This window comes from Ixodes scapularis, unplaced genomic scaffold (genome assembly GCF_016920785.2).
Source record: "Ixodes scapularis isolate PalLabHiFi unplaced genomic scaffold, ASM1692078v2 PGA_scaffold5__190_contigs__length_132052651, whole genome shotgun sequence".
Classification (NCBI taxonomy): Eukaryota; Metazoa; Arthropoda; class Arachnida; order Ixodida; family Ixodidae; genus Ixodes; species Ixodes scapularis.
Window position 1 is genome coordinate 53,840,416 of NW_024609880.1, and position 22,640 is coordinate 53,863,055.

The 22,640-nt window shown below is 42.8% G+C and overlaps 1 protein-coding gene across 2 annotated transcripts in view; it reads left to right on the forward strand.

The window, feature by feature from the left end:
• Positions 1 to 20,285, forward strand: part of LOC8053364 (major facilitator superfamily domain-containing protein 1) — a 31,597-nt gene extending 11,312 nt beyond the window's left edge. For both annotated transcript variants that reach the window (XM_029968892.4, XM_029968897.3), the window contains exons 5-13: positions 3,431 to 3,527; positions 4,320 to 4,418; positions 6,837 to 6,948; positions 8,497 to 8,553; positions 9,553 to 9,709; positions 11,229 to 11,326; positions 12,855 to 12,967; positions 14,082 to 14,129; positions 20,102 to 20,285. In XM_029968892.4, coding sequence (XP_029824752.2) covers positions 3,431 to 3,527; positions 4,320 to 4,418; positions 6,837 to 6,948; positions 8,497 to 8,553; positions 9,553 to 9,709; positions 11,229 to 11,326; positions 12,855 to 12,967; positions 14,082 to 14,129; positions 20,102 to 20,139 — 819 coding nt within the window. In that variant the 3' untranslated portion in view covers positions 20,140 to 20,285. The remainder of the gene's footprint in view (positions 1 to 3,430; positions 3,528 to 4,319; positions 4,419 to 6,836; positions 6,949 to 8,496; positions 8,554 to 9,552; positions 9,710 to 11,228; positions 11,327 to 12,854; positions 12,968 to 14,081; positions 14,130 to 20,101) is intronic.
• The last annotated feature ends 2,355 nt before the right edge of the window (positions 20,286 to 22,640 follow it).

Genomic DNA, 22,640 nt, shown 5'->3' on the forward strand with positions numbered 1-22,640 from the left:
GTGGCGAGTATGAATGAATAAAAATAAAAAGAGGGGCCAACCAGCGTGAGTCAGCCTTCCTTGGCATTATTAGATAGTGAAGTCCTGATTCCTTGTTATCATCTTTAAACACCGTCCTCGAGGTTGTCCTCGAGGTTGTCCTCGAGGTCGTCCTAAAAGTCGTCCTTGAGGTCGTCCTTTTGGTGTCGTCCTCGAGGTCGTTTTGGGCATCATCCTCTAGGCGTCGTCCTCGAGGTCATCCTAAAAGTTGTTCTAGACGTCGTCCTCGAGGTCGTCCTTGAGGTTGTCCTAGGCGTCCTAAACGTCGCCCTCTAGGCGTCATCCTCGAGGTCCTCCTCGAGGTCGTCCTAGAAAGAGGTCGTCCCAGAAGTCGTCCTTGAGGTCGTCCTAGATGTCGTAAAATTAACAGCTTCACTGGTCCTTCATCGTTATGTGAAGTGGAAGGGCTCTACAATTGTTTTTGAGCAGGAAAGCAAAGCTGGAAGAGTTGCTCATGACAAATAATTAAGTTACCGTTACAGTTACATGAGCTCAAATGTGATTAGGTTACAGTTACACTTTCAAAATTGTAACTCACTACAGTCACTAATAAACAAACAAAGTTGTTTTTTGCTACTAGTAATATATTTCATTAGGAGGGACTGCGATTACTGGCATGCTTTCAGTTCCCAGCATCCTTATCTGTTCAGGCAATTCTATTTGACTCGCTACTCTCAACAGGTTTTAAAGCAGCGGCATAGACTTCGTGACTGAAAATACAGCAATAGACCAATCTTACCAAGCGTTTGGCGCATGCATGAAGCTGCCATAACTAGTAGTAGTTCACAAGAGGCAGGCGGCAGTGCCCGAGACGGCTTGTGCCGTCTTGTGCCCTTGGCATGCAAAGTTGCAGCGAGGTTCGGGCACATGCGGAAAGATTAAAGTTCCCTCAATGCATTGCGGCAGCGGTGGCGTAGTCAAACTGGCAGGTGAGATCGGTCTATTGGAAATATGTTTATTTGTGAATGTATATTATTACAGCACATACACACCTGCAATAAAATGTCAGAAAACTCGCACTGGTTTGACTAGAATACATTGAAATAGCGAAACGATTGCACATCACCAGAGCGATAATAATATTTAAACAAAAACTGTTCAGTGCCATAACTAGCGAAGTGACGACTACCCATTTATTTATTGGAGCATATAGACTCATATTTTTTCCCACTGTCCTTTAAAATCAGAAGTAAAACTATAATTATAACTAGTGTTGCGCGTTTTCAGGCAAATTCAATAAAATCAGAAAATGCACGCCAATAAAATTTTTTAGCCAATTCAGATTGTTCCGAAAAACAAAGTTTAAGTAACAATGTCCCCCCCCCCCCCCCCCCCCCAAAAAAAAAAAAGGCAATTATGTACTTAATAAAGTGCTTAAAACGTTTAACGATCAACAATCAGGCCTGAGGTTCACATTTGGGACTCCCAAAGAAAAACACCAGATTCAGTTTCTGGATCTCGGTGTCGATGTGAAGGAGGAACATGTTTGTTGGTTGCACCATCCCAAAACCGCCAGGTCCCTGCTTGATTTTCGGTCCGCCCATTTAAAGGTCATAAAAAATGGTATTGCTGTGTCATGTATTTGGTCTGCACTATCAAAATCTTGCGAGCACAAAATCAGGGAAAGCATTTCGGCCCAAACGGCGAGGCTCCAAGAAGCAGGATTTTCTGACTCAGTGATTACTTTGATCTGCAAAAAAGTAGGATATCAGGGTAGATGCAGAAAAATAGTCAGGGTTGCACAGTGAAACATGGTACAAAGTTTGCATCATGCAACGTTGGCACAGTGTGTGTATTTTTACGTGCGAACAGGTCTATACCGGTCAGACGGGGTGGTGTTTAAACATCTGTTTTAGAGAGCACCAAAGTTTGTTGAAAGGATTTGCTTACTCTCATCTTGCTATGCGTTCTCGTGGTTGTGAGTGTGAGCCAAGATTAAGTGACGCGGAGTAATTTTTAGGCAGAAAGACCAGCTGTCTAGAGAGATAGTGGAGGCGTGCAAGATGAAAAAGATGGGAACCTCATACATCAGCCAACCATCATTGGCACTGCTGGACAGTGAAAGGACATTTTTGGATTTTGAGCTAGCTTTTTTAACCCCTGTCATTACACTTTTATTACTGGTTATGTGAGTGCTTGTAGGAATCACACTGCCATAGAATGAAGGGCCGTTTTCGGTTGTCTACCTAATAAACTTTGTCAGTTGACAGTCAACACTCGTCTCGCGCGTTCCTTTTACGTCCTCGTATTTTCCAGGCTGTTCCCACGGTGAATTCCTGCAGACTCGTCCAACGATCCATTGTTCTAAAGAAAAATAAAACTTGGAATTTCAGAGAATTTGGAATCTAGCAAAAACAAACTCCGATAAACCCTGACTTCTTACTGAAAAGTGAACACCGAAACATTTTTCCTTTCAGAATTTTATGAAAAATAAACTCTAAAGACGCGGGACCCTTATTATAAGCAAAGTAGGCTGACACACAATAGTGAGGAAAATTTCGAAATCCATCGACTCACCCGAGTTGTTATGATACATCGGCCGTTTCTCCTAGAATGCCGTTGCAAAGCAGTGCGGCTTGATGCGCGTGCGCCAGTGCTAAGTGGTGAAGCATGACACCAAAGCGCTAGTGCAAAGCATTGAAGCTTGATTCCTGAGTGCTTGTGCAAACCAGTGAAGCCCAGCAAAAAAATATAAATAGCCTGATGACATTTTTTTTTTATACTTGTACTCTTTAATGCTTTTAACACTTAAAGATTGCTGTGAATCGATTCAAATAGCAAACAATGTTCGAAAATTGTTTGAATTTTCCAATATTCGCACGTCTACTACGTACTGAAATAAAGATATTGGCAGTTTTTGAGCAAACAATGCCTTTTATTACAAATCTAAATCTCGCACGCATGTTTGGACACTTTATAAATACATATATTTCTTTGTTCAAAAAAGGTTCCATCTTTTTTTGGAGTAAAGCGCGAAACACATGTACGACGAAACCGTCCGATCCGACGTCCGACCGCGCAATACGACAGTCGGAGGCGAGGGTTTTCAACGCTCTCCGATGCTACAAAAACCCTCTCCCCCCAAGGTCATTCCGGCAGTCCGCACGTCTGATCGGACGGTTTCGTCGGACATGTGTTTCGCGCTTAAATGCAGTGATTGAACTGCTCTGGAATTGTGGTTAGCGTACACCTCCCTTGTCCACCCTCGCGTGTCAATTCAAAAAGTGCACATGCTTTGAAATCGCCAAGTGACTTGACTCTTATTGAAACATTGGCTGCTTCTTGGATGCTTCTAGGATACGCGTTTTTCGTTGTTCCCACCAGCTTTGGCCACCGTTGTGCTTTGTTTAGCATTGCATGTCTCACTCCCAGCACCGTCTCCTCTCCCCAGGGAAGCATGGCCAACTTCATGACCATGCCGTTCCTGTTCACGAGCTTCTCCAAGCTGTATTCCGGCACCACTGGGCTCGGGTTCACCCTGCTTGTGGGCAAGTCTTTCCCTTCACTCCCCACGGCGTTCTCTCTTTTGCTTTGGATCCTTGCCTAAGGCCACTGACCAGCAAAATATTTTTGCTAAAGGCAAATCTTGGTTAAGGTGAAATAATTGACATGAAAAGTTTAGGAAACTGCCCGATATTTATGCGCCGAGAGCCTACTGAACCTTGGCCCCACCTTCACTGACAGGGTGTATTCCAAACTTCCCTCGATCTCACTCCAGAATAAAGGTATTCTACCTCAGCGTTCGAAAACCTCCTGACGTCCGGCGTCGCTTTATTAGTTTCATCGCGTGATGTGACCCGCGCTTCTTGGTGGTAACTCGGATCTAATCGAGTAAGATATGTGATACAGTTGAAATGACATTTTGTGGGCCTTTCATTGGTTGCGAGAACACTTGACTCGAGACAGACAAGACGTCAAGTGAATGTGGTAAGTGCCTTGCAGTCTTTCTGTCTCAAAACCAATCGGAGGAACGCAAATCAAGATTTTGTACAGTTCGTCAGTGTGTTATTTTCGGGGGCAAGGGAGGAATTTGTTCTCGTTAATTAGCTTATCAGAAACATTTTGGTTTTGGCCTGTCCTGTGAAGTTTTAGACAGGCACCCACAGACATTTCTTATAAGATCCACGTTTCTTAGATTTTTAGAGGTTTTTCCATGTGATGCGCGCCAGTTGTGGGTGCCTGAGAATTGTTTGATCCCCTAGGCATGCAGCAATCGATGCTCTGTGGCCTGTGTGACATTCTTGACGGGGCCTAAGAATCACCTTGCATTTGGTCTGTAGCGGCATTCTGGTGCCTTCTGTCGATGCTGTGCGCCGTGGTGTTGGCCGTGCTGGATCGACGGGCCGCGAGGATACTGAAGCGAGAGGCCGCCCAGACAGGTGCCTTTCTGTTGTTGATTTTGTTTCGTCTTGTCTTTTGGAGTGTATAAACAGTCAAAAGCATGTTTTGTAAGATGCATACATTCTGTAATCTTGGTTAGGGGCTTTAAGATTCAGAGAAGTGGTAGCTTAGTATGTGGCTAAATATTTTAACATTGCAGTGTTAAGGGGAAGCTGAAGAGGTTCTAAAAAAAATTGAGCTGAAGGTGAAATCTAGAGTATTTTTATGCCGCGAGTCCAAATATCATGCTCGTTTTTCCCGAGGATGTAACTAAACGCTAAAAACCTCCAACCAGTCATTACGTCGTAAAAGGATCTTTCAGCTGCCAAGCATGTGTCGCTTTTGTGGGCAGCAAGTGCAATTGCGAACTGGCCAGGTTGCTACGCCTTTTTCTGACCTTGAGACTAGCAAGAGTGCACGTGCATAGCTTTGATAGGCACCGGAGATGCTCGAGTGCAGATATTCTGAAAAATCTTTTTATGACATAACGGAAAAGAGGGGCTTCAGCGGTAATTTGAAAGTGATTTTCCGCAGCCTCCGTGCACCAAATTGAAAAATAACCTAGATATTCGTGATCCTGGAAGCCAAATGAAGACGATAGTGTTTTTCTTCAAATACGAAAGTGCTTCAGCTCCTTCTTAAGCGGTACGGTTTTGTAAAAAGTTTGAGTAACATGTAACTAAAGGTATTTTGTTGTGATTTGCCAACTGAAGCGATGGTAGATACCATCACCGTGAGGGGGAGGGGGGGGGGATGCACTGGGTGATTATGATGGTGGCAGGATAAATACATACAAATAATTGCTAGGGTGAAGTGGATTTCTTGTATTGTCATTTACAGGGGAACCTCACACACAGTGGGATGTTTATTCTATGCAAAACAAGAAAAAGATTAATTGCTTGGCTTATAATTGACAAGCAAGAACTATGCAGGACTTCAAGAATGCCTTTGCGAACTGTTTGGGGTCAGTAAACCTGCATTTGAGAGCCAGTGTTGCGGTATTCGTTAGATCACGCCTGAGAACCAGTCTCTCTTAATCTTGATATACTTTTGCAGAGAGTCTTTGTATACAAGTACTACAATTTTTTAAATTTTAGTACAATTGTGGTTATATACTTTGTGTTCAGCAATTCCTCCCTGTCAGATTTCTGAGTAATGTATAGCTAAGTACTATATCCTTGTTTTGGTTATATTCATAACTATGTGATGTTTTGTTTTGTATATTATAATGGATACTTGGAATATGATCTTTGGTGAACTGTGCCATCCAGAAACGGCGTCGTTCACAGTTTATGCAAGAAGGCCTAGTGCGAGAACATATGACGAGGAAAGCATTATTTTTAATCATTGTGTTCTGGTCACACTCTTTTTGCCTCATGCTTTTTGTTTGAACTGCTCAACATCTCGGGGTGTTTCAGTGCTGGTAGAGTGTCTGACATTGTAAAAAATCTCTGAAGTGAACCTGTGCAGTCCATACAGTTGTCCCGCAATTTGGCTAAAGAATAGTTTTGTCAAGAAAATTAGTTGAGGAAATTCTGCTGAGCTTTACTGGCCTACTCATGCAAAGGACCTAAACTCTACTTTCCGAATATGTATACATAACTGCTACCAATTAATGAAGAATCAAGTGTTAGATATAGTATCAATAGGTGTTTCAAAGGCTAATCTCAGTGCCCGAGTTCTCTGGCTGTCTTGACATTAGAGTCCTGTATTTCTGGTTCTAGGTGTCTTCGTATTTGTATGTACACCCATGAGCGATATGAAGGTGAACAGCCCTCTTCTTGTTTTTGACGCTCCTGCAAGTTTTGCAACGAGCTCTGTTCCAGAAGAGTGCTAGAACGCAAAGTTTAGACCCCAAGCCACGTACCATTTGAGACGTTGAGAGTTAATATAGCTTTAGGGAGCCGTAGAACAGGCAAGAAACCAGGTAGGGTGTTCACCTTCATATTGCCGGCGGGTGTACATAATTCGTCTGGAATAGTTGGCCTTTGTGATCGGGGAAATCCTTATAAACTACAGGAACTTTGAAAAGTGTTTCAAAGGTCTGTTTTAATGAGCCTGACACCACACACCTTGGGATAAATAAAAAACCGAACACTGTACTTTTTTTTTTTTATTGTTTTGTGGTGGGTTTACTATTTGTCCTCGGATCACATGTCAACAGTATACACCGTTCGATCACTTATCACCGAAGTGATAAATCTGGAGTCACTGCGGTGTGGGGGACCGATATGCAGCTTCTGATATTCTGCGGGAGAGAGGTATTGCACATCCTCAGAACCTGCACCGTAGCCCAGTAGACAAAAATGACTGTGCACTAAAGGCAATTGGTGGAACGGTGTGTGGCATTCTGCTATTTGTATCGTGTTTCTCCGAGTGGATGGCCAAGACAGTGTTGTGCGGTGTTCTTCTTGCAGGAGACGTGGTTCGTCTCCAGGACGTGCGTGACTTCCCACAGACCTTTTGGATGCTGTGCTTCGTCTGCGTCTCATACTACGTCACCATCTTCCCTTTCATCGGCTTGGGAACGTGAGTGTGCGCACTTTGGATAGGCCTATCTTTTTTAGCACACTTGGCAAGTATGTTTATTACGTGGCATCGGAATGTAGAGAGTTTCAGATTGCAGAACATTGGCCACAGTGTGACCAACATTGAGCGTTGTACAAGATGAATCCTGAAACCAGGGTTTTGGGAACCGCAGTTTCAGTCTTGTGACTCTGAAACTGAGGAACTGGGAGGAAATGGTTTCCAAGCGCCGGCGAGAAATTAAATTTAGGATGGAGAATTATGTTCCACAATCTCGTGGATAGCAGAAGAATTGCTAGTTTCAGATTCAACGTAGTTTTGAGCTTTATCACAAGCTGGTGGACTGTCAGAAAGAGTCCTGGGAACGTTGGTTGCCCTTGTCTAACATGGCTAACTGCTTGCACCAGTCTTCGTAACATACGTGGCATTATTTACATAATTCACCTGTATTGTGGCATATTTTTTAGACCTCGAGAGCTACAGGGACATTTTAAATGATGTTATAGGCGTCGCTTAACAGATGGTTGTCGGTAAGCATCACTGTAATTTCTAAAGCAGACAAAAATGCTAAATATTAAAGAACTGCAATCGAGGCTATGACAAAACTAAGGTAGAACACAAAGAAAGCATACTGCTGGGGATGTACTGTGTACCATCTGTGTTTCACCGATATAAGCATTCCTTCGTTGAAAAGGGCATGTGCTTTGGAGGCTAGCTCTCAGACGAACCAAAAATGGACAACATCAGTTAGAGTACACTAATTTTCAGAAGTAATAGCCTTTGGTGGAAAACACATCTTGTAAAGCCTTATTTTTTTTTTTTTTTTTTTTTGTCTAATTTGACGTAGTTGTAGAAGTTTTGGCATTTATTTACACGCCTCCCACACATACATTATATTTTCAATATATTAGATATTAAAATCTTTTTCTCACATTATACCAACCTCTGTTTCTTTTGAAAGAACAGCTAATTGGCCACATTTTGATGTGTCGTATAGTTCCGTACGCAAATAAGTTAGGAAAATAAAAGCGTTTGCATGGATCCTTCGGAAATCACTACTTTTCCTCGTGGTCAGTAAAGTAAAGTGTTACTAAACTGGAAGAATGCTTCTTCCTCTAAGCAGGGTTTTAGCTTAGTAGATCCATATAGTGTTGATGCATCACTTGCCTTTCCTTCAGAAGTCAGCGATGAGATGGGAACAGCACGGCGTCTTTTATGAACGTCTAACCTCCAGCACATGCTCCTTGCCTTTGAGGCTCCCAAGACGCCGAAGCGTCATCAAAAATAGGAAGTTCTCGCTGGAGGTGACCCAACTGAATGACCTTCCTGCCATTCTCATCATGTCAGTGACTATATTGTGTGTAGCAATAATTTCGTTGAAAAAAAAGCTCATTTATTAAATGGTGTGCCAATACCTTCCCAATATTGGTGCTTCCTCGGTAGTCGGTGTAACGGAGCCATAAATGCGGCGGTTGGTGACGCCTTCATTTGCCCGTTCCGTCCATGACTGGTGTGTCTGTTTTTGTTCTTCTATTCCTGCTCCGCCCACAGAGTGTTTTTCCAGCGCAAGTTCAGGTTTGGCGCAGTGGAGGCAAACTTGGTGGACAGGTACGTCTATTAAATGCGATTGCACTTACGAGTGAACCTTTTGCACTTGCGTGTCCATGGCTCAGTTTGTAACCAATGAAGCAGGCGTCGTACGTCTGTTACATGCTAACTTCAATTATACATACGGGGAGGTGGTGCGGCTAACACATGTGATATGGTATTTACTCTGCAATACATTTATGACGATGTCTTGCTTATAACGATAGGTTTCTAGACTAGAAACAATTAGTTTTTGTCCAGATACAACGATAATAGGTTATAAGAATTGAAATTTCGGGTTTTCTCGTTACCATCATAAGAGAATTGCACTGTATTACCTTCTGAATGGCAAATGCAGTTACAATGGTCTTGTTATGTTTATTTATACATATTATATTTATATTCATATTAGAGAGATATATTTGAATTGGAGTAATGCTGCGACAAAAGTTATTGGTTGGTCACGGGAGGCCCTTTTGTGGGAAGTAGACGGATGAGAAAGTTATGTGAATTAGTTTAAATATGATAAAAAGGCTATATGTACATCAATTAAAAGTATTTCTAGTATATTGAAATCAGTTCCTATGCAGTTAACGCCTTAACCGTTTTGGACAAGCTTAGTGTGGAGTCATCCTCAAACCGTTCAGGACGAGTATAGCTTGTCTGCTTTCCCCGCTTTACACACTTAACTGCCCTAGACGAACCAGGCTCACTTATGACTTAGCTTTGGGCTTTGCCAACAGATGGCAGCACTGAAGTTTTCAAAATTTTGCTCCCATTCTGTTTGTTACAAGAAACTTAATTTTAAAGGCAGCAAATGTAACTTTGAAGACAGAAATTAAGCAGTTGGGGGTCAGAAATTCCCCAAAATTAAAAACTTTAAAGGGGTTAATAAAGAAACGTTTGTGCAACACGAGGCAGAATTCTATCGCATTTCAACGAGGACAATCTGCGCAGAAATTTCGGCAAAACTCTTTTTGTTTTAAGAGCATGAGGGTACCTCCCGCCCGCTCTTTGCAGCATTCCGTACCTGATATCGGCGTTCGCGTCTCCCGTGTTCGGCATCCTGGTGGATTTGGTTGGACGTAATCTTCTGTGGGTGACGGTGGCAGTGGTGGGCACCCTCGTGAGCCACGGCCTGCTGGCCTTCACCTTCATCAACCCCTGGGTGGCCATGGTGGGTGGCTCGAGATCGGTCCTCCTCCGTGTGATTTTTGAATGTTGAATAATAAAATCAAAAGGGACGGTTTACACAGCAATGTTATCGCTGTGCCATTTTTGTGTTACATTTCGCCAACGCGCCTAGCTTGCTACATCTTGTTACTTTTCACTAAAATGTGGCGAACTCGAACCAACATTGTGCCAGCAGAAAATTCCTAGAAGCATATGAATATTCGAAACTAAGTGATTTGCAAATACTATTTTTAATTTATGGCACAGTAATATTCGAAAATTAACTAATGACGTCTACAGAATTCTTTGGGTTCTCGCGTCGTGCTTCACTGCTTTGCACCAACACTCTGGCGTCAAGCTTCACCACTTTGCGTCGGCGCATTCCTGTCTCGAGCTTCACTGCTATGCATCGAAGTGCTAGGAGAAACTGCTGACGCTTCGGGGCATCTCGTTTGGTTCGATTTACAACAATAGCTCTTATGGGCGCCTTCCACCACTGGAAATGACGTCCGTTGTTGATGTTGTAGTGTTCTTTGCTGTCGCTCTTGATGTTTTGGTTGGCGTAGTAGGGCATTCATTGTCAACGTTCATAAATCTTCGAACAAGATTGCTCGCCACCCGCAAAAATGAACCTGGATCCGCCGCTTGCGAAACGAATCATTACCACAGAGCTACGCCACAGCGTTAACAATCCGCTTTATACTTGGGGTTCTTGTAGAACCCGATGCCCGCTGCATGCGCTCTCTGAAAAAAACAAATAGGTGGTAACAAGATGCCGTTTTAGCACTGGCAATGCCAAGAGCTCGTGCCGGGAGACGCGCACGCTCTGAAAAAAAAAAAAAGAAAAGCCTGCGGAACAAAACGTTCAGATGTCTGTTTTGCTCCGAACGCTCTCGCTCGTCCACGCACTCCATGGTGTGTGAACGTGACGCCGATGCCCAACGACTTCGCCGTGACGTGTTGCAGCTGCAGCTGCAACTTATACCGCGGATTAATGTGGGACTGCTCCATTTTTTCTCCCAGCCGAGCCATCGTTGAGCTTGTGGCCTTTTTCGAGCCTCGCTCATGCCGTCCTTGCACGGGAGATCCGTTTAGGCCCCTCAACATTCTCGGCTTTCGACGGGGCGTAAGTGTAAGCAATGAGGAGAAGGTCGGTTTGGTGAGGTGCCCACTGAGTCTGAGCACGATGCTGTTTAGTGTGGGGTTGGTTTCTGTACGAATGTTTTGGTACTAGGCACTGACAACGTTTCCACTTAAAATGCACCCATTGGGGCCCGGAATAATGAATGAATGAGAATGGCAGGGCATCTCTTTCGGACGCCTGGCCTTTTGCACGCGCTCAATACCTTTCGCCATTCTTTGGCTGTGCGTACACACTCAAGGTTTATGACACACAGAAACTAGAAAGCTCCTGCCCTTAGGCGGGTCAGCCGAAACTGCTCCTTGCCACTCTCATCTCGTTGGCGGCCGTAGACTCGGAGTCCTCTCGCGTCTCTCATCTTGTCGTCTTTCTTGCTGCGCAGGTGTACATGGGGCTGAATTACTCGCTCCTGGCGTGCGCCTTCTGGCCTCTGGTGGCGATGGTGATACCTGAGAGGCAGCTGGGAACCGCCTACGGCATGTACGTCTCTCGCGCTGTTCATGGGTCTCCGAGATAGTAGCCTATTTATGGCCTTATAGCTCAATTCATGGGCTCTCTGAGTATTCTAAGAAAAAAACAACAAACACTAGACTAGAGGAACTTGCTCCCGATTTTCCTGTTAAAAACGGGATCGAGGATTGCGACGAGCCCCTTCTTTTGCGATTCGACACAGAAACCAGAGGGCACCGTCAATTTTGCAATAGGTGTTTGCGAGCGATCGCTTTTTACGTGCTAATTGCGTGTGTTCGAAAATATGCTCCGTTGTCAGTCGGCCCTCTTGCCGCGTGGGAAGCGATTGCTGGTTGGTCGCAGTCGAACACATTTGCAATTGACTGTGCTCGGGTGCATTGCATTTTCTCGTATAACCGCTTATGGCAAGAGAACACTGGCAAGCTGGTGCTGTCTAGTAGGTAGCCCTGGAACTGCACATGACTAGACTGAAGATTATGCAGTATTTGCAAAATCAAAGCTAAGCTCTATCTATCAGAAATGGTCGCTCGTGACGTTGGATTTATCTTGAACCTACGACGAGGGATTGATGCATAAAAAAAGTTTAAAAAACATACGCGTGGTGTTTTTTTTACTTCCCGCCGCCACGATGGGGGAAGAGAGATACTTACGGTTCTCTTATGTTTACCTCGTGTCTTCGGGTAGTTGCTCGAGAGCTGCACTCTAGCGATGCCCCCGTGTCGCTCTTTTGAGTGGTCGACGCGCACCGGCACGGTCAAGATTTTACGAATGAAGTTCTTTTGATTATTTAAAACGAGAGACGCCGTCAATGCCGCCGAGCCTGGGCAATCGCGAGGTGGCAGCATTAGCGGACGGCTCTAGCCTACTTCGATGCATTGCCAGCAGATGGTTCAACACAACAAACATGAGAATATGTGGCTCCTCGACCGACCATCCCCATACGGAAAACGACGGGTGCCAACCGTGCCATTATGGCACGTTTAATTGCGAGGGGACGCGGTGCTCCTGGAAAGAAACCTTGATTACTGAAGCAAGTGAGTCGAAACATTACAAGTTTTTGCACTAAGGAGACTCGCGTCGTGCTGAGAAGCGTAATAAAATCTTTCGGAAGATTGTCGGCTAAAACCGAGACCCGGCTCGGCGACCCATGCAGGGAATCTCGGAGCGAATCTCTGGTGCCTGAGGGAGGCACCATAACATCCCGAGCAAGCGCCAACTCAAAATTTGAAGATAACCACATAGAACTGGGGGATGGGCACTCCTTAGGGCAACAATACATAAAGATACGTCCTTCGTGTATCTTCCGAATGTTACAAAATTGAGGGGTGGGCACCACCCGCCGCTGTGAACGTATCGCGTGTCTGCGTGCCCCTCATGTCTCTGCACTCTTCCTGAAAGTCGCGTGACGCTCGGACGGCATTAAATTGGCTTTGTTGACACGGAGCGTCCCCTGCGGTCTGTCGTAAGGTGAAACGGGCATTGCGTAGGGAAGCTGACATTTGCAGTTGGACCGAGGGACTTCCATTCTTTTTCGCAGGATGCAATCCGTGCAAAATCTGGGCCTGGCCCTCATCTCCATGGTATCTGGCATGATTGTGGATTCAAGCGGCTACTTCATGCTCGAAGTATTTTTCCTGGCCTGGCTGTGCTGTGAGTCTCAACTGCGAGTTATTAGGTTGTAGTGTCGGTACGACCTCCAATTCAGGAATTCTAATTTTTCATGGTGTGGGGTCGAGACTTCCTTGGACCTTACTTGCATGGGTTTGTAGCGGCACCCAGCGAGGCCCATTTGAACGAGTTGTGGACCTTCGATTAATTTATTTGCATATTTCTAGATAAGAACCAAATTGTTTTGTACAGTGGCCATAATTGTTGGAACTCTGGCTGCATGTCCTGCACCGCGCTTATCACGTGAGCTACTTTTCTCCTTCAACCTCGCTGGGCCCTGCTTATTGGAGAGTTTTAGAAAATAGTTTCCAACACTCCGACAATGATTCCTGATACTCCGCCAACGTCTCTGCATGCCTTGCGTCATTACGGTGTATTATTATCGGAGTTGTTGGTATGATTTACTAAATCTCTTCTGGTAAGCATCGAGCTTCACCACCCCAACTTGTGCCGATTGTTTCCACAGTCAGTCGATCCATTGAGCCGTGTCAAGCTCGTCGTTGCAAGAGACAAGCGTGAGAATCTGGCCATGTGTCATTTAGGCAAACTGTGTTGTGCAACATTTTATTCAAGTTTTGTTTTAAAGGACAATCATGTTAACAGAGCGATGTATTTAGGGGTAATGCCATTTAGGTGTAAATATAACAGTATTGGATGGAAACCAAAAGTTCTGCCTCAATGGCTGCGGAGTTACTGAGGCAGTCGTTCTTTTGGTTGTAATGTATCAAGTTAATTAATTGCACGTGGCAGCAGTTTGTCAAGTGGCACAGCCTGAGCATAGTAGTACCAGTAATGTTGAGCTAAATTTTTGGTGTGCAGCTGAATCTCGTTACTTCAGACTCCCTTAATTCAAACTCGCGGATAATTGAAACTAACATGCAGGCTCTGTCCTGTGTGTTTCTATGAAGGAAACTCCCGGTAATTAAACATTGCATTATTCGAACAAAGTTCTGGTCCTCCTTGGGTTCAAATTAACGAGATTCCACTTTATTATGAAATTGTTACATATCGGCCAATAGTATCAGTACTACCGTAGATTTATGAGCTGTTTACCTCTTCACTAGTGTTGCCTTTCATAAAACTTTTATCTTTGCAGGTGCCTTGATAGCCTGCTTGCTGCTGCTCATGGTGAATGCCAAACAAGGTATACCTGTCAAGCAATATCGCACTTGAGCATTAAGGCTTTCATTTCCTAACTATGGAATAAGTTTGCGTAGGATGTTATTAGGCAGAATTAGCTAAGCAGTGAGTAGCATGTTCCTAATGCTCAGTCTTTTTATGGTTGGCACATCCCCCCATGAAGCAGGGTGGAGAATAAAAATCAAGATAATTTATACATGATGATTGAAACCTGAGACTGTGGTTTGAAAAATGGAACACTCGTGAAGGAGGAAGAAAAAGGCACAGACGTCTCAAGCTCAGCTACAGACTTTATTGCCTCGACACCTTGTATACCCCTCCCCCGAACGTTGCTACCACCACAACGGATGATCACCGAACCGCAAACAGTACATCAGAGCCACAATACACTGAACCGTAAACAATACACGAGAATTAAAAAGATAACTGTCAGCCTTTCCCTTCTGGTGAAGAAGGAAGAGCAGCGGAGCTGTAGCTTCTGTTCTCGGCGGTGGCTTTTTAGGCGAGTGATTTGCTCTTCTTTCGCAATAAAATCTGAAGCGCTCGACGCACGCGGCGGTTGCGGACCCATTCGCACTGCTGCGTACGTCGCCGCTCCTTCCGCACCCGGTCTTCTTCCCCCGAAGAAAGGGCACCCGACCGACCCATCATGAATCCAAACCGAAACTGATAAGAGCGTAGGGAACAGCGCGCAAAACAGACAAGGACGAAGAAGAAACTCGCAGGACGAGCGCAGCGCTCATCTCGTGAGTTTCTTCTTCGTCTTTGTCTGTTCTGCGCGCTGTATTTCCCACAATCTCGCCCAACTTTTCATTCTTCTATGATAGGTGGAAAGGTTGTCGCCATCTCTAAGCGATGGCAACAACCAGACTGGTTGCCTGGTTGCCGCTGTCGCTTATAGATGGCGGTAGCTGTCCAGAGGTTTGTGGAGGTTTGCGTCAACATTTCCCCCCCTCACGCTAATGCAATTTCCCGACGTTTTTATGCAAACAGTTTCTCACATAACACGTCTCATCTCCTCATGCTCTTGGTGTAAGATTTCTGTTTCTGACCAGTTCGCTGTACATCCATTGCATTCCTGGAGATGCCTCGCTAGTTCAGAGTTTGAAGCGTTAATCCGCACATTCCGTTTATGTTCTGTTAACCTATCGTTAATGCATCTTGCAGTTTTACCAACATATCGAAAGCCGCACTCCAAAGGAATTTCATACACTATTCCACTCGCACATGAAACCGAGCTCCCGCGATGCTTTTTTTTACATTCTGTTTGCCCTGCCTCAAAGGGAGTCGGTTTAGCTAATTTGAAATCACATGTAAAAACAGTGTCAACCCCAAATCTCTCTGCATACGCTTTCAAGTTATGCGAAATGGCCTATAAATGGTGATTTAAGTCAGGTTTGAAATTGTGATTTTAATCGGAACAGGTTTACTATACTCCGTTTCACACTAACTTGGCGAACTGTGGAGGCTAAGGTCGCTGCAACCCAATAACAGCTTTGGAGTGAGGCACCTGACACCATGTCACTAGAGCGTGTGTTTCACTGTGCCAAGGAACCGGCTGTCGTCTGCTGGCCAAAAGTCGTCTGCTGCGAAACCAACCAACTTTGCATGAACGTCCACTGCTGCAGCATTGTCGTCCGCTAAAGTAGCAAGCTGTTCAGGAACAATTCATGAGACAACCATATGCTCAATTTACTCACAAATATGTGGCGGATGCTTATACCAGGGTGATGTTTTGAGCAGAAGTGGTCGAGTACACGGCTGTGGTAGCCAACAGCCACGGCACTACAAAGAGAAAAATATTGGGAGTGGATCCGGATGGTGGCACCACTGTTTTGGTTTAAATATAATTTAAACTCATAAATTTGTTAACGTCTATTTCTTTATTTTTTATATATAATCTCGATAGAGAAGGAAGCGCGCGAGTTCAATTGCCGCTAAACGAAAAAGAAACCTAGAACTACTTTAAATCGCGGACGGCGCTGTTGCTGTGGGGATAACGAGGGTTCAGTGTGCCTCGACCATGGAGTGTTATCACGTGACTTTCTCCGGCGCTCTTATTGGGCGTGGGGGCCACAGCTTCCACCGTTCGCCAAGTTATCATGAAACGGTGTATTCAATAATTTAAATCCCACCTTTCTTGCTAAAATGATTCAAAATATTTTTTCTTACCAGTTATAATTTGTTGCTTTCTTTCTATGTGCATTTGTTTTTATTTAAATAAAATAATAGAGGAAGAAATATTCATATCAGGTTGAACACAAGCAAAATCCAGTGCTCTTCTGAGCAGTCGGAGCATTGAGCTTTCTATGTTTCATTTCATTTGTCAGTTAAATAAAACAATTCAGAACGCAAAAAAAAAAAAAGAAAAGAGAACTAGGAAAGTAATGTCTTAGGCAAGTAAATTGGAGTGCAAAAGAAAAAGCAAATTGAGTTGATTAACTAACTAAAAGTGATAACCTGTTTTTGTTCTAATATGGCGGGTCTACTCCTAATACAAAAGTTGTTAGACTACTTCCACAAAATGATCAGTAATCGGATGGATTGGCTATTTAATCTGCCATTTGATCCGCCATGTCTAAAAATACATTCTGCGATAAAGTATCGCTATTTTTGAGCTAATGTAATTTAAATCAAATCAGACTTAAATAAAATTAAATTTTATTAAATAAAAAATATATATAATTTTCTTATTCTGTTGTGAAGCCATTGCCACCTAGGCCGGCCTGCCTGAAATGCGCAAGACTTGTTCACTTCTGTTTTTATTGAAAGTAGGCAGGATGCTAGTGCAACGAGGCTGGTAACTGTAGTGGTACTAGTGGGCTTCGATTCTTTTGAAAATGGGTCATTGCTCCCATTTGTGAAAATGGCAGTGTTGAGAAGTACTTGAAGTGTATTGTACTTGAAGTGGTAGTTTAATTAGATTTAAAAAAAAAACAAAAAACTTGTGCCTTACTTGAAGTACATTCTTAGAGTATGTACTTGTACTTGAAGTATTTTTTCTGGTACTTTCCGAGGAAAGTACAACTCCCGATTTTAAAGTAAATTCCCCAAATTTGATATTTTTAAATTGGTATCACAAAATGATGCTTTGTCAACAAAAAAGTGGCTTGTAAGTTTATTGCATTAAATAATTCGTCACTGAGAGTAAAACAATTACTTTTTGGCCACTTCACTTTATCCAATATTTGCCACCATTTCTGAAGATAACTGATGCACCCCCGATTACCCCTGAAACAATGCATACCAATAAAAACAAACTATAGGGGAATGAAAGGGCATTATGAAAGATTGTGTTAAAAAGTATGTGTACTTTACTTTGAAAGTTGATTGTTTTATGGTCCTTTACTTTGAAAGTAAAACATATTTATAGTCTTTCTCTTTGAAATTGCATTGTATTTTTAGTGCCTTACTTCAAGTACATTGCTTCCGGTGTACTTACTACTTTACTTGAAGTACATAACCTCTAATTTACTTTGTACTTTACTTTAGGTACTTTTTAGATGTACTTTAACCAACACTGGAAATTTGTAAATGGGCTCCTGTGTTTACACTGCAAACAAATATGAGCTACGTTGAATATTTGACTCTGTCATGCATGACTGCAGACTCCTTCACTTTCTTAAAACACAATCCAGATGAAAACATTTTTTGAGTAGCATACAAGTCACGTTGAAATTTGCTACCAAGCCCCAAACAAAGAGTGGGGATCTTAGCTATCAAACCATTGGCCATTCATTACCAGTGCAACACAAAAGCATATAATTTCATTTTGTAAAGTGAGTGTGAAGGCTTTCAATTTAATTATTTATTTTGAAATTCTACTGATACATTTGGAACTTTAGTGGGGTGGTTACAGAATCTAAAAAATAAATATAAATAGTGCAGAGTGTAAACAATCAATAACAGGGAACAAGTAGTATAGATTATAGGGTGCACACATTCCAACTATATGCATGAATAATTATACTAGTATGTAATGCAGTATGAGCTCATTACAACACACCTTGGTAGTGATGAATATTTTGGTCTGTTGTAAAAGGAGTATGCAAAGTGCTGTTACTCTTGCTACATACTTTGATGTGGGTTGTGACTAGGGTTCCTTGCTTTCAGGGTTTATTTTTCTTGAAATTTAGGTTTTGTTTTTTTCTTTTGGGCTTACTATTCTTTCCAGAATCTGTGTTTTTCAGCATTTATTTTCAGTGCCGGGCAAGAAATAAGAAATCGGGATTTATCAGGGATAATGTTACAAAATAACTGCATATCTCTAAAAGTGCAAGCCCTTCCAGGGGCCATGGAATTTACACTTGTGACCCTAACACTTAAAAAACATCATCCCAGTAGCGACAACAGGGGGAGACGGGGGCCCGGGCAACGGACGTGGTTACTAAAGAACAACGAAACCTCAAAGACAGATAGTATGGGTTGTGTTCAGGGTCACAAAACCAATGTGGCAGATTTCCTTCCCCATAACCGGGGATATCCCTATAAAAGGGCAGCTCCAGTTCGGGGTTTTTCGGTTTTTCTCGATTTCAAGAAAACCTCTTTGGGGGTCATTCACTGGGGTTTATCGGCATTTGTTGAAAACACTGAACCCTAGTTATGACTGGAGTCTGTTCTAGCGAGTGAGACTGATAAAATGTGAATGGATTATTAGGAAAGAACTGATTTATTGAAAGTTGTGAGGTTTGAAAGAAGGTAGTGACGTTTTATTGAGCTGTACTGATGATCGTCATCACTGCGTTTGAAAGGAGGCAGTGATGTTTTATTGAGCCATACTGAGGATCGTCATCACTGCATGCTTTTGGTCATAAAAGGCTCGTGAGGCGCCAGTTGCAATGACAGCAGTTGGCAAATCAGTTGCCACCGCTACCGAACCAAAGCCACGTAATATCCGAAATAATGACTCCTGTTGGAGAGTGCACTATAACGAAATGGTGACCAACTGACAAACTTCTTTATAAAATCCATTAGATCCGAATGTATGTTATAACAGAATCTGTAATCAGTGAAGTTGGCTCGAGGGCATAGATAGGAAGACCATTCAAACTTCACAAATGGGTAGCGTATTAATCAAACGTCTGTTGTAACTAGAACTTTAGTAGTAGCAAGGTTATACTGTACACCAGTGGTTCTCAACTATTGATGTTTTGCGGACCCATTGTGGATAGGCAGAAATGATGGAGGAGCCCATTCATGGTTAGGGGAAGGGAGAGGTATAGGGTAATTACAATAACGATCTAATAAATGGATATAACTAATGGCTAGTGTGAAGTAGACTTCTCTCAATGACATACACACGATAGAGCTCGCCTGAAAATTGAAACGTTTCTTAATTTGAAAAAAATGCAACCTTTATCGCCGGGCTCGACTGATGGGGCGGGGCTTTGCGGTCCCCTAGAATGCCTTCTCGGACCTCCATTTGAGAACCACCGCTGTACACAATATACAAAATAACTATACTCGTTTTCACCTCAAAAAAAAAAAAAAAAAAAGGAAGTTTTGTTTATTGTTCATACACCACGCGAAGTAGTTCTTACAAGAGTTGGTTGTCGGAGGAAGAAGGGATGCTTTTAGTGTTTGAATTGTGTACGTCTTGATAAGATAACATACATTTAATCTAAAATGCACCTACATATATCGTAATTCTGTACATAAAGGGGAATTAGTAACGCTCTGTAATGAACCAGACTTTTTTTTGTTTTAAGGTTCTTCAGGTGAAAGCTGGGGTACAGGTACATATTAAAAGTAAACATAAAAATTATGACTTTCTATGCAGTTGTGGGACCAAAAGGTGAATAGTGCTGGTGCCGTTTTATTTGTTGTATTTGTTTTCTCAGCTTTGTATTAGTATAAGCTGTGAGAAATATAGCATGTACTTTTCGGTCTTCTTCTATCGTTTAACTCTCATTGCTGATGTTGTCACCCATATTTTTGGGAAAATGTCTAAGAATTTTTTGTCCTTTTTGTTTCTAGGTGGCGTCCTGAATCGGGATCGCACAAAGAAGGATTAGTATTTCTAGGTTGAATGGACTCTCTTGTGGCAATTGCTGCGAAGATGGAGTGAAATTTTGACAAGCGTTATCTCGTGCTTATTTTAGGCAACCCTGTACAGAATACCCTTTTTAAAACGCACAATTAAAGTGTCTCTTTTAAACTACACTTGTCTCACCAGTCATTGTTACATGCCTTTTGCCCATTCACTCATCTGAGGTTTACCGAGTAATCAGCTAGTTTGATTACCTGGTCTGCATGGAGCATACGATTCTAATTTTACGTGAAAGCATTACATGGTCGGTACATATAAAACGTTTTGTGCCTTCTTGGCTAAGCCGAAGGATTTCAATGCAATATGGAAGTGGGTGTCGTACAGTTGTCTTAATATTGGACCTTGTTAATATAGACCTTGTTAATGTGATCCCATTTCATATGATTACCTCGCTTCATAGACCAAATATTCGGGAATGAACGGGGCAGAGACATGCATTTTTGTCTTGTTGTAATAGACAGCTCATATTATGGAGGATGTTTTGGGGGACTGGAGGTGTCCATTAATGGGACATGAGTTTACCTTAGATGGCTAGTATTGAATACAACAATTTGCGATAGGGTTCTATAAATACAATAAGATGAGCAGATATAAATACATTTTATATCTATTTCCATGACAAAATAGTTTTTGAACAGCCACTATTTGTATTGGTTCTTTATCGAAATATTTCTAAACTGTGCTTAGACTAATACTTGGCACAAGTTAACTTGGTCTATACCCCTGGAAACATTAGGAGGGCAATATTCCTCACACTTTGTCTATCTAAAAAAGATGAATATTCTTTTTCTCAAATGTTGAGTTTTTGTTGTTTTACCAAGTCTGCCCCACCTTAGCAACCAGTACTATTAAAATAGTCAATGGCAAACATAAGTACTTATAATTATTACATTTTTCCTCTTGTGATGGTGTGATTGTGCCGTGTATGTCTGCTGCATTTCACCGCAATGTGAAAAATGTGTGCGAGTTAATTTCTCCTTCTCAACGACTGCAGTAACTGAGGAAAATTTTGAATCTTTCCGTTATTGATTTAAATAGTGTATTTGATCTTGGGGTTGAACAGCAACAAACGCGTGGGACGTTTCATCAGTTTTCTTAGTGATAAATATATCTGCTTGGGCGCTTTGCCTGCTCCGTTGAGTTCGCTTCTCCGAGGGCACCGATGTACTGCGGAGAACTACCACCCGCTGAGTGGAAAACACCCGAAGTGAGATACGTTGATCACTACTTGCAACGAAGGGTTGCATTTCTTTACTTATGTGTATACACTGCACCGTACGAGGACGGATCATGCAGACATGCATTACTCGTCGCGCGTGTATTTTAGAGTTATCTGCCGTACGCAACTTTGAATATTCCTTTGCTGCGTGGCAGCTGTGTGTTTAAAGGGGCACTGACACATCAAAATCATATTTTTTTTTTTTATTATCCGAAACGATTGAAAACGATGCCGGGACATTACCCTCCAAGTTTGAAATTTGGGAATTCAGTATTTGTGAAGTAAAAAAACAATTTCCAAATGCCGAATTCGAAGTTCCCGCGCGATCGGCGCCGGTGCCTTGACGTCAAAAATTGCGGAGACCTGAGAGTCCGCTTTCTTTCACCACTCCCTGCTGTTGCCATGGCGACCCAAAGCGAGGAGGAAAGGAGTGAGCGGCGGCGTTGCGGCGGACCGGTTTTGAGCGGTGTCGTCTGTTTTCCGTTGGAGGATACAAATCCAGGAGACGGCACCACAACGAACTCCCGATTTTTGGTATTTTTAAAAGAAAAGGGCCGCAGTGCGTTCGCAATTGCGTTAAAAAACATGTTTTAGGATTGCCGCAATTAAATGTTATAGAGATGTCGCCTACAAAGCTTCTAAATTTCCTGATTTTTGACGTCACCGATCAAAAGAAGCGAGGAGGCGAGAGGCGGGAAAATCAAACGCTAAAAATAAAAAGGCGCGCGCGCGAGCGGGAAAATTTTTTTTCGCGATGCGGTTTTTTTTTTTTTTTGCGTGTCTATGACTGCAACTTGCATCGTTTTAGACAATAAAAATAAATACGACCTTTGGGGTGTCAGTGCCCCTTTAAAAAAAAAAAACACTGTTTTACAGAAAAAAAAAAAAAAAAAACGCACACACACAGCGCGTTTGGTTAAAAAAAGAAAAGGTGAATATGAAGGGTTTTGATGTGACCACTGTACCCTGGAATAAAATTTGCAAAAAATATGAGGTCGTCTGCGGTGATCTACCAAAACAGCCAGGACGGACGTCTACTAAACTCGACTAAACAGCTAGTTAGCATAGCTGGGTTTTGTTACAGGTTTTTCTATCTCGTTTGACAGGTTTGGTTTGACAGCCTCCGAGTCACGATCCGAGTCTTCGACTGTTTGAGGATAAAGGGACTAATTAAATTAGCTTTAGCCGTGGGTGAATGGAGACTTTTTCAAGCACAGTTAGATTAAGAAAGTTTTGCTTGGTAACTC